Source organism: Melanerpes formicivorus, unplaced genomic scaffold (genome assembly GCF_026170545.1).
Source record: "Melanerpes formicivorus ecotype bairdi unplaced genomic scaffold, bMelFor1.0.p_v2 SCAF_4, whole genome shotgun sequence".
In the NCBI taxonomy this organism is placed as follows: domain Eukaryota; kingdom Metazoa; phylum Chordata; class Aves; order Piciformes; family Picidae; genus Melanerpes; species Melanerpes formicivorus.
The window spans coordinates 4858730-4873098 of NW_027142356.1; the positions used below are offsets into that span (position 1 = coordinate 4858730).

General features: G+C 46.1%; 1 protein-coding gene across 1 annotated transcript; it reads left to right on the plus strand.

Moving 5' to 3' along the window:
• Positions 1-10458: 10458 nt before the first annotated feature.
• Positions 10459-12390, plus strand: LOC137440476 (PHD finger protein 7-like). The gene is made up of 6 exons (XM_068136724.1): positions 10459-10550; positions 10661-10785; positions 11128-11219; positions 11309-11410; positions 11669-11793; positions 12135-12390. Exons 1-6 carry the CDS (start codon positions 10459-10461, stop codon positions 12388-12390), a joined length of 792 nt encoding a protein of 263 aa, XP_067992825.1.
• Positions 12391-14369: the final 1979 nt, after the last annotated feature.

Consider the following 14369-nt stretch of genomic DNA (forward strand, 5'->3'; position numbering starts at 1 on the left):
AGGTCCCTTCCAATCCTAACAATTCCATGGTTCTATGATTCTGTGAAAAGCAAAACATTGCTTATTTGACGAAGCTTGTGAGAAAGGTGGTCATGTCCTACCCACTGCAAAGAAGGAATGGAAATAACTTCTGTCATATCTGGCTGCTAAGGTTCCCACTGGAACAATTATTTTCATACTGATGAAATGCCATTGTGTAATGAGGCTGCTATAGTAGTGAGTATGCTTCTTTTTATTTTAATTTCTTTTATTTTTAATAAATATAATTTTTTCATAAATAAAATAGAAAGGGATGAATTATTGTGGTAGTTTGAGGCAACCTCCAGAGGTACAGAGTCTCCAGGAGGTATACAGGAAGGTGTAATTCATAGAATCAATAAGGTTGGAAAAGACCTCAGAGATCATCAAGTCCAACCTATTACCTAATACCTAACACCAACCCTGAATGAAACTATGAAACTATGAAACCTCCTGACAACTAAACCATGGCTCCAAGTGCCACATCCAAGCCTTTTTTTAACACCTCCAGGGATGGTGACTCCACCACCTCCCTGGGCAGCACATTCGAATGTCCAAATACTCTTTCTGGGAAGAACTTTCTCCTCACCTCCAGCCTAAACCTCCCCTGGCACAGCTTGAGACTGTGTCCTCTTGTTCTGCCACTGATTGCCTCAGAGAAGAGCCCACCCCCAACCTGGCTACAGACTCCTTTCAGGTAGTTGTAGAGAGCAACAAATCTTCCCATAAATCCTACATCCCTATAAAATTGGCTGCAGAAATCATTTTTCTCCCCTTTTCCCTTCCTTTCTACTCATGGGAAAGGCATCCATGTTCTTATCTCCTGTGGAGGAGTGGGGTCTGGTGATTGTCCTTGGTGATGCTGCCAATTAGACCTGGGCATCTTAGTTGGGACTTGGAGTTGCCCAGCTGAATTTGTGCTGCAACACAAACCCTTGTGGTAGGGAGGGAGAGGCCTTGGTATGGATGGGTGGCCTGAAAGTCTGGGTTGGTTTGGCCTGGAGTAAAGGGAGTTTTGTGTAAAGCTTTGGCTTAATAGACTTGTGTGTCAAGCCTAGAATGTGTGTATTTTATATGCTTTGCTACGTTCACCACTATAATTGTAGCAATGTAGCTTGTGAATAGCCTTTCCATTTAAACTTTCCATTACTATCCAGTCCAATTGTGTGAGTGTTATTCTTCTGCCCTTTTTGGAGCAGTAGAGCAATCTGTCCACTCATTAAACCACGACAATTGTGAAGAACTTTTCCCATCTCTTTTTCTCTGTCATTGTTATGCCAAGGCATTGCTTTCTTTTCTTACAAAAAGTCCTTTCAGGATCATAAAGTACCCAACAGGAAAGCAATTATTCTCCATTTCCAATTCTGAAGTAAGAAAAGTCTGTTTTGAAAAGTCCACGGAAAAAAAAAAATTAAAATAAATTATACATATGGGGGGTGGGGAGGTGGAGTTCAACCCAACACCATGAAAAAATTACATAGAATGGCAGGAACATTAAGAAGAGTGATGGATGTGCTAGAGGGTGTCCAGAGAAGGGCCACAAGGGTGATTAGAGGGCTGGAGCTTCTCTCCTATGGAGACAGACTGAGGGAGTTGGGACTGTTCAGTCTGGAGAAGAGAAGGCTCTGAGGAGACTTTATTGTGGCCTTTAATGTTCTTTGGGGGCAGCATCCAAAATTCTGTTCCCATGGCAAATTTTTCACTAACTGCTTGGCATGATACTTCTGGTATCAAATACTGTAATGGATGACTTTCCAAACTTGCATTGTTAGGCAGCTGCATCTGTAAGAGAACTGTGCTGGTTTTCCTAGTCAAAAGTAGAATGAAGAATTGTAGCTTGCAGACCTGATTACAGAAAATTACTTTTAGCAGTTTCTGCATAATTCTTAAACTTCCATGAAATCCATCAAGCAACATTGTCTGCCTCTGATCCCTCCTTTAATGCAAGGCACTGGTACTGTTATTGGTAATGGGTATTGATATGCGTTCTTTTGCATGAAGCAAACATAAACCTCATGCCAACAAAAAGAAGGCAGTAAGTTGCTTAGATCAGGCACCCCCCTGGTAGGGCGGGTCTGGCAGGATCATGCTTTCGCGAGCCTGCGTGGGAACAGGAGCTTGACATCAGCTGTGGGAGGTTTAAATCCTGTCCAGGCTGTGCGCGTGGTGCCATTTTGGTTCGGGAGCTGATCAGACCTGGTGCTCGGGACCACTCCGCTTGAATTGTGAGTTTTCTGCTCGGCTTTTCGCTTTCCTTTCGGGGGTTTCGCAGGTCGGGAGGACTCCTGTTAGGGGGGGTCTGGCAGGATCATGCTCTCGCAAGCCTGCGCAGGAATGGGAGCTTGACGTCAGCCACGGGAGGTCTGAATCCCATCTGGGCTGTGCACACAGCGCCATTTTGGTTCAGGAGCAGCCTTTCTGCTGGTTGCGTAAAAAAAAAAAAAAAAAAAAACAAAACAAAACCACCAACCAAACGTTGCACCACAGTCGTCACTCGGACAAAGGGTAGACAAACAGCATCTACCCAGACAGACTCGCTTCATCAGCATGCTGGAGTCCAGGCTCCCAGCTGCAGAGACTGCTTCAGCCTGGCACTTTGAATAGAGGGGGAAGGAGAGAACACCTGTGTCAGGTGTGACCAGGTGAACTTTCTCCTCAGTCTGGAGGCAGAGCTGAAGGATGAAGTGGCCGAGCTGAAGGAAGAGGTGTCTAGGCTGTAGTCAATAAAGGAAAGCAAAAGAACAGTGTAGGCCTAGAGCCTGACATGGTGGTAGGCCATGCTCAGCATAAGTGCAGAGCCAGCTAGCAGTGTAGAAAAACAGTGCTGTGCCTGCAGCATGTAACTAAAACAGGGCACTGGTAGATATAAACACAGAAAGTTATCTTGGGACAACAGGACATGCACCTGCATCAACAAACCTTGCGTGTCATTAGTAGTTGGACCAATAATCTATAATAGTGTGATGTGTGGGCACTCATGGGAACCAATGAAGCTATGCCAACAAGGCTCTCCGAGTTTGTATAAGTTGTAGAAGTTCCTTTCATACGCACTTTCCTTTCCCTTCTTCATCTTTGCTTTACTTTACTGTGCTGTACTCACTATGCTCGCACTGTAGTCCTACAATACTGGAACAATGAAGGAACAATACTCGATCGTATTGGTCGTGTGTATTGACTCCAATCTCCATTGCATTACCTGGCACCCAAATACACGTGGACTCGTGGACAGGGATCCTCGGAGTACGATGCTGCTCAACTCAGCGTAAGAGGTATGTTCCGAGTGATACAGAAAGCCAGTCAAACCAGCACTGCTCCGGTGCTGACAAAATAAGCAGCACGTGCTCAGAAAAGGAAGCGAATCTCACCAGGGCCCGGTGAGCAGCCGGGGAGAGGCACGGGGAAGCACTCCGTTGTGGTGGTTAGAGAAGCTTCAGCTCTCCGTCCCCCACAAAGAAAAGAAACCACAGCTAGCTCAGTCACAGAAGCAAAGGATATGCTATATTTACAAGCAAGATGAAATGCAGATTATATACATACACAATATACAGTATTTACAATATATACAGAAATACACAGCAAAGAAAGTAATACAGAACAAAACTCCCTCCTCCGGACAGAGGAGGGCTCCCCCTCCTGTGCCCCCTCTCTCCCCCTACCTCCCTTTTTTCCCAAAAAGGGCTAGAGAGAGAGAAAAGGTAATTAATAAGGATGAAATTTTTGTTAGGCTTCAAAAGCTCATGCAGGGATTAGTTTTCTTATCTCAAGGTCAACTCCAGCTAGCTGCTCAGAAGCAGACAGGCTGGAAAGGCAGAACAGACTGGAACAGAGACAGACTCAAACTGAACTAAAACTTAAAGTTGCATTCTACCAATCTACCAATGAAATTCGTTTAGACCTATCTTTGTTTTCAAAATATTCAGCCATAGTGTTCCAGCAACTATCCCTTTCTTAAAGGCACAGCCTAAAATGGTTACATCCTCGAAACAGAAGAGGCTGTGCTAAACGCCCTCCAAACTATCCTCTCCATGAGAGGTATTACTGATGATTCTGGGATTTTAAAAGGGCTATTAGCCTGGGCCTGGAATCATGATTTTATCCCCATAGCAACCAAAGCTTTCACTTCTGAAGCACGGGACAAAATTTCAGCCCAGCTGTGAGATGAGGTGCTAAATACTTAAAAAGAAGTTTTTCGCTATAGCACCGTGTGGCGAACTGTCACATACACTGCAATCGATACTCCAGATTGTCATAGGCAGGGAAACTACTCCCACAATGCAAGTACATCCCACGCAGCAACACCAAACCAGGGTGCTTGCACCACCCCACCCCTCCCAGACACCTCTGGCAGCGTGGAGCAGTGGATATCACTCTTGAATCCACAAAACGTTGTTGAGTCCAATCAGCATGGTCTTCTGGGTCACAAACCCTGTGCTCTGTTAATTAGCAGATCGTCTACTTCTAGACAGGGCATCCTTATAATTCCTGGATCAATAGATTCTGATTATGACTGGGCTATGAAAATTATGCTCTATACCATTACTCCTCCTGTTAGCACTCTTGTTGGGAGAGAAATTGCTCAGTTAACACCATTTAAATCCCAAGTGCCTAAAACTTCTAACAGGATCCGAGGGCTAGAAGGCTTTGGTTCCACCAGTATGCCTAATATCTCATTGGCCCTAGAAATCCAAAAGGGAAAACTGGAACAGATTGTAACTGTCAGACACCCTTGTGGACAAACTATATAATTTTCACTGGTTGGGGATCCTGGAGATGATGTCATTCTCATACCTCGTCATAAATTGAATGGTCACTAGCCATTGCTCATGGCAAATTCTGGAGTCATGGGTTTAAAAGGTATCCAAACAACCTGGGTTAGCAAAGAGCCAGTGTAATTAGCTTTTAACACATCAATCACTGTAAGACCTTACGTGTTAACCCTTCCAGTTGCTCTGTTGGGCTGAGATGCCTTTAGTTAGCTAGGAGCAAAACTCATTAATGTTCCTGTTCTGTGGAAGCTACTACTCAGCAACCAACCCTCAAATTAAAATGGAAAACATAATTCAGTATGGGTGGAACAGTGGTCGCTCAGACAAGATAGGCTGCAAATTGTTAAGACCCTAATACAGAAACAATAGCAACTAGGGCACACCTTGCTAGCCACCCTCAACCCACCCCTACCCCTACCCCTACCCCCAGAAAAGGGAGGATTTTCTGGTATGACTCCAGTCTACCAAAGCTCTGCTCTGACTTAAAGCAACAGTGCTAATTTCATCATTTCTTATTGTAATGTCTTTCAGAGATTTGTTATTTAGAGTTTTGCTAAGTTTTCCTAGTAAGCATAATGTATAGTAAGCATTTGGTATTTACAGGTACTTAGTACATAGTAATTGTAGTAAGGTGTAAGTACTTAGTAATGAGTTCAAATTGTAAGATTTTGTTTTGGTTCGAACCTTCTTAGTTGTGTGCCTAGGCATTTCAAAGGCGCTCCATGTCATATAGTTAAGGTTTGTAGTAAATAGGCATTCATTTTAAAAAGTATTCCTTAGCTAATGTAACGTCTTTCTATTTCCTTCTTAGACATAGACTAGAAAAACTACAAATACTAAAAAAAAAAAAAAAAGGAAAAAGGAAACAAGTAAAAAAAAAATTAAAAAACTAAATATACATAACAAAACCAAAATATTACAACTTAGATACAAAAAGAACAAAAAAAAATCAATAAAAAAGTACAAAAAATCTAGATACAAAAAATAGAGTACTAAAGAACAGAATAATAATAAAAAAGGAGAGCAACAATAAAAACAAAGCAATAAAACCAAAATATGACACACTAAAAAATCATAAGGACTACTAACAAAAAAATAGCCATTAACAAAAAGCATAAGGATTACTACCAAAAAACAAATAAGGGTTATCAAGACTACTAGATTAAAACAAACAAACAAACAAACACCCTATAAAAGAAAAATTCAATGAAATTAAAATGAAAAGTAATAATAAAAAATAATTAATAGAAAAGGTTAAAAAATAGAAAAGCAAAAACCAACATTGAAATACAAAATAGATAATATAAAACAAACATGCAAAAGTAAAAAAAAAATTAAAATAAAAAATATAAGATCAAAAAATAAAAGATTAAAAACTAGATTAAAAAATACATTAAAAATTTTAAAATAAGTTGATTAGAATAAAAAAATAAAATAAAAATTAAAAAATTACAATAACAAAATAAAAATAATAATAAAAAGGGGAACAAAAGATAAAATGTAAATAAAAAATAATAATAAAAAGAATTTAATGGAAAAAATTTTTTAAAAATATAAAAATTACAGAAAATTAATTAAAAATAGATTAAAATTTTAAAAAGTAACAAGATATGCTAAAAAGTATAGATAAAAGAATACAATTAAAAATATATTAAAATGGTAACAAAATAACTTTAAAAAACAAAAATAAAAGATGAATTTAAAATTTTTAAAAACTTCATAAAAAGTAAAAATAGTAAACATATAAAAATAATAAATTCAGAATAAAAAATAATAATTAAAAAATGAAATAAAATAACAAAAAAACATTCAAAATAAAATAAAAAATATACCAACTCAAATTAGAATTTAAAAAATATATAAAAATATATAAAAAAAAATTAAAAAACTAAACAAAATAATTAAAATTAAACTTAGAAAACTTAGAAAAAATATATATAATAAAATCAAAACAAAATGAAATGGATTTATTAAAAATATATTTTAAAATATTAAAAAATGAAACAAAAAAATTTATTAAAAATCTAAAAATAGCTCACATTAAAAACAAACAAAAACAGTCGATATTCATTACAAAATATGTGGAATCATAAACTCATAGAATCAGTCAGGGTTGGAAGGCAACACAAGGATCATCTAGTTCCAACTGCACTGCCATGGGCAGGGAAACCCCACACTAGATCATGCAGGCCAGAGCCTCATCCGGCCTGGTCTTAAGTACCTCCAGGCACGGGGCCTCAGCCACCTCCCTGGACAACCCATTCCAGGGCTTCACCACTCTCACGGTGAAGAATTTCTTCCTCACATCCAGACTGAATGTTCTCATGCCCAGCCTTGTTCCATTCTCCCTAGTCCTGTCATTTCCTGACATGCTAGGAAGTCCCTCCCCAGCATTCTTGTAGGCTCTCTTCAGATACTGGATGGCCACAATAAGGTCACCTTGAGCCTTCTTTTCTGCTAACTGCAATCATCACAATAAACAACGGCAGGAGAATCAAGACCATGAGGAAACAGCATTTCCCATGAAGTCGAAGATCGATCACAACTGTTATGATAATCTGGGATCACCAGCATCAACCAGAAGAATGTACGACAGCACCATGTGAATCAGGACTGAATATTACGGTTGTTTGATTGTTGTGTGATTAGAGAAATTGTTCATATGGACTTATATGTTATCTCACCAGTTTGCTATAATTTTACACACCTAGAGGGAAAATCAAAATTCATTATAACACAACATGCGTTTTCATTTTAGGTTGGAAACAACAACAATGTCACAGGGCTGTGAATCTCATAACTTTGTCTTCTCTCTTGTTAACTTAATGTGCCTCTGAATGTAGACATCCTAGAGGATAAAGTTTCATCTTTACATTTTGCTTAGGAGAGATTATTAATAGTAAAAAAACAAAAAAAAAAAAAAGGGAATAGAAAGAATACCCCATAGCAAAAAAAAGTCTTTTAATGACACCAACAAGAGATAATTAGCTCATATCAACACCTAGGAACATCAACTTTGCAATGTGCTGCAACCCTCTCACCACAAGACACACAAACACGGCACAACTGTCATGAAAGTGACAATCAGCAAACCTGCCTAGCACTGACCTCAACAACTGTCACGATAATCCAAGATGTCAACAGAAAGCATCTAACATAACTGAGTGTCATGATTGCTTAGCTGTTGTGTGACCATTAAGAGATTAGTATTACTGGGATGAGCAAAACCACATTATTATGTGTAATTTTATATTGGGCAATGCAATGAAGCTCTTTTGCTCTTGCTGTTTGACTGCAAGTTTTCTATCTGTGAAGCTAGAGCCTGGCCAGATCTACCTTTACAGATTAAAGAAATCTTGCTACCATTAAACAATTTATTATTTTTGACCATCCTAGAGAAAAATAAAGATGCAACATACCCCTAAAGCAGATTTTAAAAGACAGTGCTAAGGATTGCATTTGTGTCTTAATCTCTGTGTGCAATGTGTTCAGGCATAATCAAGTCTTCTCTGTCAATAAAAGGAGTGAAATGTAAAGATCGGAACTTCTTCTTTACACTGTCTGTTATCTTTGACCATGTATTATGCCAGCTCTGTAGAGCATTGTAACTAGTTGAACTAAAGCTTTGTGCCTTGTATGGATGACTCCAGTCTGTTAGACATGCTGTGCTACTCTTGCTTTTGCTATACATCTTAGCTTTACCTTGCTTGCTTCTGTGTTTGCAGTAGCATCTTGTATGGGATGAGAACAACTCCCATGACCAGATTGCTCACAAAAACAAAAAGGGGGATTTGTGGCAATGCCAGCGACGAGCAGTGTGAGCAATCTGGCAGTGCAGGCCTAGAGCCTGACATGGTGGTAGGCCATGCTCAGCATAAGTGCAGAGCCAGCTAGCAGCGTAGCAAAACAGTGCTGTGCCTGCAGCATGTAACTAAAACAGGACACTGGTAGCTATAAACACAGAAAGTTATCTTGGGACAACAGGACATGCACCTGCATCAACAACCTCGTTGTGTCATTAGTAGTTGGACCAATAATATATAATAGTGTGATGTGTGGGCACTCGTGGGAACCAGTGAAGCTATGCCAACGAGGCTCTACGAGTTTGTATAAGTTGTAGAAGTTCCCTTCATACACACTTTCCTTTCCCTTCTTCTTCTTTGCTTTACTTTACTGTGCTATACTCACTACGCTTGCATTATAGTCCTACAATACTGGAACAATAAAGGAACAATACTCGATATATTGGTTGTGTGTATTGACTCCAATCTCCGTCACGTTACCAGAGTGGTACTGCCTGAACAGCACCGTTTGGCCATTGGTGCCCACCCTCGAGAACCGTCCCAGGGGATCTGGCATTTGACTCTGCCCTCTTACAGAGGTGCCAAGGGCATAGGCCCCTGCCTCAGCACTTCACATCAGCCCCTGTCTGGTGTAGACTGTGTCAGAGAGGGTGGCACGTTGGTGTCCGTCCATACACCTCACAAGGCAGGACGGTGCAAGCACTGTGCTACCCCAGGACCTGCCCTTACAGTCCTGGCTCTCTGCTCCTTGCTTCAGCTTCACAGAGGAGCTGGAACCAGGGCAGGGCCGGGTAAGCAAGGGTGGCCTGCATCTGCCTTACGCCAGGGTAGCAGCAGGGACTCATCAATACTCCTTTCTCCACCAGAGAGCTACACTTGGATGTCCAGGATTTACAACAACTAGTTGGGAGGCACAGCCGCTGTGATGCCAGCGAGTGCCTGTGCCCAGGAGGCAGGGAGCAGGCAGAGCAAGAAGGGTAAGTTGTCAAAACTGCAACCTGGGGATCTGCTCTGTGCAGGATCCCTCTCTGGCCATGGGCTCAGAGCAGAAGCTCCAAGAACAAGAGCTCTGCCAGATGGTCCCATGCTGCACTCAGTCTGTCCTCACAGCCATGAACCCATTTTCTTCCCCAGGCCCTGGCAACTGCTGTTATGCAGCTCCTGTGCTGCTGAGGGCACCCACAGGCAATGCTCCCATCTGAGGCCCAGCACTGACAGCTGGGAGTGCAGCAGCTGTGCTGGCCCCAGCAGAGGTAAGAGGCAAAGCACTCAGCTGCTCTCCACCCCAGGTTAGTGGGCTGGCAGTGGAGACCAGGCTGAGCTTGGCCAAGCCTCTCTGCTCCGGGAGGGCTGGTGGCTCTGCACAGGCCTATGCTGCCACAGAGCTGGTGGCTGTGCCCTTGACCTTTCTGCTTTCCTTTACAGACTCCAGGGACAGCTTGGAGCTTCCGGCCCCAGGTGCCCCTAGACAGGTAGCAGCTGTGGCATCCTCCAGCCAGGCGCTGCTTGTGCCATCCCGCAACTTAATGGTCCCTGAGACCAGCAGCCACAGAGAGACACCATCAGGAGACCTGGGAAGCCCCCCGCTGCATGAGACTGGAAGCCAGTCCAGTACCCGTCAGCAGAGGAAGAAACGAGTTGCCTCCCCCGTGCAGTGTCAGGATGAAGCTCCTCCTTGCAGGCGGCCCAGAACACGCCGTGGCAGACTCCGCAGGGCAAGAACAAACACCCAGAGCAGTACCTCCAGGCAAGGGAGTGCTGCAGCCCCTCTGTGGTGTTGACTGTGTCAGAGAGGGTGGCAAGTGGCCAAGGGCGTGGCACATGGGGGCCAGCAGTGATGACATCACAGTGGTTGTGGTGATTTCATGGCGATGACGTCACAAGAGTTACTGGTACAGGTGAGGGGGAAAGCCTACAAAAGGGAGTGCAGGGCTCAGTTCCTGCATCCTTGTGACTTGATGAGGTAAGGAGAGGGTGGGAGAGGGAAGGGGCTGCCAAAGCAGGAGGGGAACCCTGCTCCTCAGGGCTCTGGGGCTGTGCTCCAAGCTCACCGGCATGTCTTGCTTCTCTCAGAGTCAGCAGAGGAGCATTTGGAGGAGACATCTCAGCACTGCTGGGACAGGAACTCTCCAAGAGCTCAGCGTTGACGTGTGCCTTGTCTGCAAGGAAGGACAAGACGCTCGACAAGATGGAGCCTGGTGAGCAAAGTTATCCCCTTTGCAGCCTGTCACAGGGAATAATGGTTAGGGTGGTCAGCAGAGCATAGGGCTGAGAGAGCGGTGACAGAGGGAGGCAAAGAGCTCCCCAGAGTGTCCCAGGGCACAGCCCCTCCTTTCCTCAGCAAGCAGGGCTCAGGCCTGACCAGTGGGCGCCTGCTGGGACACACAGTGCCTGCCATGCTGAACTGCAAGCGCTGCATCCCGGCCCATCAGCCAGACTGGCAGGAACAGAGCAGGCCCTTGGGGACAGTCCCTCAGAGACACTTCCCCCAGCCCCACAGAAGTGCTCATTCCTAATGGTGTTTGCTCTCTCCTCTCCAGCATGCATTCTGTGCCATCAGGCACATGCTGACTGGGATACCTGTGGAGCAATGCTGGATCTGCAAGGGGTCTATGCCCATACATATTGCCTGGTGAGTGCCCTGGGGGCTGCCTCCCGTTTTCATGCAGGCACTCCCTGCCACACTGTCCTCAATGGTTCCCTGTCTGTTCTCTTCTGCAGATTTTTGCCAATGCGATTTCTCCACTACTGGATGTGGAATGTGGACTGCTGCAATTTTGTGAGGAGGAGATTGAACATGCAGTTGAGCAGGGAGCACAGAAGGTGAGGACATGACAAAATCAGTGATATTTGTACCTGGAGAGTGCTGTGGCAGCTTAGCCCAAAGCTTGAGCAAGAATTCCTAGCCCTTCCAGAGAGCTCCTTTGACCTTTCAGACTTCTGAGTCTTGCTCACAGCAGCTCCAGAGGCTCCTGCACAGGAATTGTGCCTGCCAAAGGGATCTGTGGGCCCTGACCCAGAGGTATGGGGCCCCTCCTGCAAAGACCCCAAGGCTGACGGAAGTTGCTCTGCCCTTTACAGGAGTGCTGTGAATGCCATCAGAGTGGGGCCACCATCACCTGCAGCGAGACAGGCTGTGATGTCAGCTTCCATCTCCCCTGTGCCACACGGGGTGGGTGTGTCACCCAGTACATTGGACTCTACAGGTAAGGGCAGCTGGCCCTCACAGGGGAGGCTTGCCACCATCATTCCTCGGCCTGCCAGCTTCAGGCCAAGAAGAAAGCAACTCACGGTGACACTTCCCACTGCCCGGAGAGCTCTGAGGCTCCTTCAGATATCTTCACCCTTCCTTGCTTTTCATAAAGCCTAAAACTGATTTTCATAGCCATAAGCCTAATGCTAATGCTAACCCTAATGCTAACCCTAACCTCACCCTAACCCAGTACTTTCCCTAGTGCAGTTAAGTCCTCTCCCCTTTCCCCATGCACCACGTAAGGACCGGACACTTGTTTCCTCACCATGAAGCCTCTTTCCTCTTCTCCCCCAGCGCCTTCTGCAGGGAACACGCCCCACGTCAGGAAGTGGAGGCGGTTCCAGAGGAGGACACCACCTGCCTCATCTGCATGGATCCTGTAGACAACCAAACCTCCTACAGGACCATGGTGTGCCCAGCATGTCAACACGCATGGTTCCATCGGGAATGCATCCAGGTAGGAGCCCATCCCTCGCTCCCAGGAGACCACAGGTGCTCAGCAACACCAACACCTGACTCATGCTCATCACATTTCTCCTGCAGGGACTAGCTGTGCACACTGGCCTGATGAGTTTCCAGTGCCCGGCGTGTAGGGATCAGAACGCATTTCTTCCAGAAATGTTCCACATGGGCATCCGAATCCCTTTCAGGTTGGTGTCCTTCCATCCACCTCACAAGGCAGGACAGTGCAAACACTGTGCTACCCCAGGACCTGCCCTTACAGTCCTGGTTCTCTGCTCTCTCATGAGTCCTTGCTTCAGCTTCACAGAGGAGCTGGAACCAGGGCAGGGCCGGGTAAGCAAGGGTGGCCTGCATCTGCCTTACGCCAGGGTAGCAGCAGGGACTCATCAATACTCCTTTCTCCACCAGACTGCCATACTTGGATGTCCAGGATTTACAACAACTAGTTGGGAGGCACAGCCGCTGTGATGCCAGCGAGTGCCTGTGCCCAGGAGGCAGGGAGCAGGCAGAGCAAGAAGGGTAAGTTGTCAAAACTGCAACCTGGGGATCTGCTCTGTGCAGGATCCCTCTCTGGCCATGGGCTCAGAGCAGAAGCTCCAAGAACAAGAGCTCTGCCAGATGGTCCCATGCTGCACTCAGTCTGTCCTCACAGCCATGAACCCATTTTCTTCCCCAGGCCCTGGCAACTGCTGTTATGCAGCTCCTGTGCTGCTGAGGGCACCCACAGGCAATGCTCCCATCTGAGGCCCAGCACTGACAGCTGGGAGTGCAGCAGCTGTGCTGGCCCCAGCAGAGGTAAGAGGCAAAGCACTCAGCTGCTCTCCACCCCAGGTTAGTGGGCTGGCAGTGGAGACCAGGCTGAGCTTGGCCAAGCCTCTCTGCTCCGGGAGGGCTGGTGGCTCTGCACAGGCCTATGCTGCCACAGAGCTGGTGGCTGTGCCCTTGACCTTTCTGCTTTCCTTTACAGACTCCAGGGACAGCTTGGAGCTTCCGGCCCCAGGTGCCCCTAGACAGGTAGCAGCTGTGGCATCCTCCAGCCAGGCGCTGCTTGTGCCATCCCGCAACTTAATGGTCCCTGAGACCAGCAGCCACAGAGAGACACCATCAGGAGACCTGGGAAGCCCCCCGCTGCATGAGACTGGAAGCCAGTCCAGTACCCGTCAGCAGAGGAAGAAACGAGTTGCCTCCCCCGTGCAGTGTCAGGATGAAGCTCCTCCTTGCAGGCGGCCCAGAACATGCCGTGGCAGACTCCGCAGGGCAAGAACAAACACCCAGAGCAGTACCTCCACAGAGGGGATGTTGGAGGAGCCATCCTGCAGCTCACTGGACTCGCACACCAGCAGCTCCAGTAGCTCCACAGAGACATCATCAGGAGACCAGGGAAGTTCCCCAGTGCATGAGACTGGAAGCCAGTCCAGTACCCGTCAGCACAGGAAGAAACAAGTTGCCTCCCCCGTGCAGTTTCAGGATGAAGCTCCTCCTTGCAGGCGGCCCAGAACACGCCGTGGCAGACTCCGCAGGGCAAGAGCAAACAACGAGAGCAGTACCTCCACAGAGGGGCTGCTGGAGGAGCCATCCTGCAGCTCTCTGGACTCGCACACCAGCAGCTCCAGTAGCTCCACAGAGACATCATCAGGAGACCAGGGAAGTTCCCCAGTGCATGAGACTGGAAGCCAGTCCAGTACCCGTCAGCACAGGAAGAAACGAGTTGCCTCCCCCGTGCAGTTTCAGGATGAAGCTCCTCCTTGCAGGCGGCCCAGAACACGCCGTGGCAGACTCCGCAGGGCAAGAGCAAACAACGAGAGCAATACCTCCACAGAGGGGCTGCTGGAGGAGCCATCCTGCAGCTCTCTGGACTCGCACACCAGCAGCTCCAGTAGCTCCACAGAGACATCATCAGGAGACCAGGGAAGTTCCCCAGTGCATGAGACTGGAAGCCAGTCCAGTACCTGTCAGCAGAGGAAGAAACGAGTTGCCTCCCCCGTGCAGTTTCGGGATGAAGCTCCTCCTTGCAGGCGGCCCAGAACATGCCGTGGGAGACCCTTCAGAGCAAGAACAAACACCCAG

Coding starts and splice junctions, on each gene's coding strand:
- LOC137440476 (XM_068136724.1), top strand. CDS start 10,459: ATGACGTCACAAGAGTTACTGGTACAGGTGAGGGGGAAAGCCTACAAA. Junction 11,220..11,308: donor ATGCCCATACATATTGCCTG/GTGAGTGCCCTG, acceptor TCTCTTCTGCAG/ATTTTTGCCAATGCGATTTC. Junction 11,794..12,134: donor CAGTACATTGGACTCTACAG/GTAAGGGCAGCT, acceptor CTTCTCCCCCAG/CGCCTTCTGCAGGGAACACG.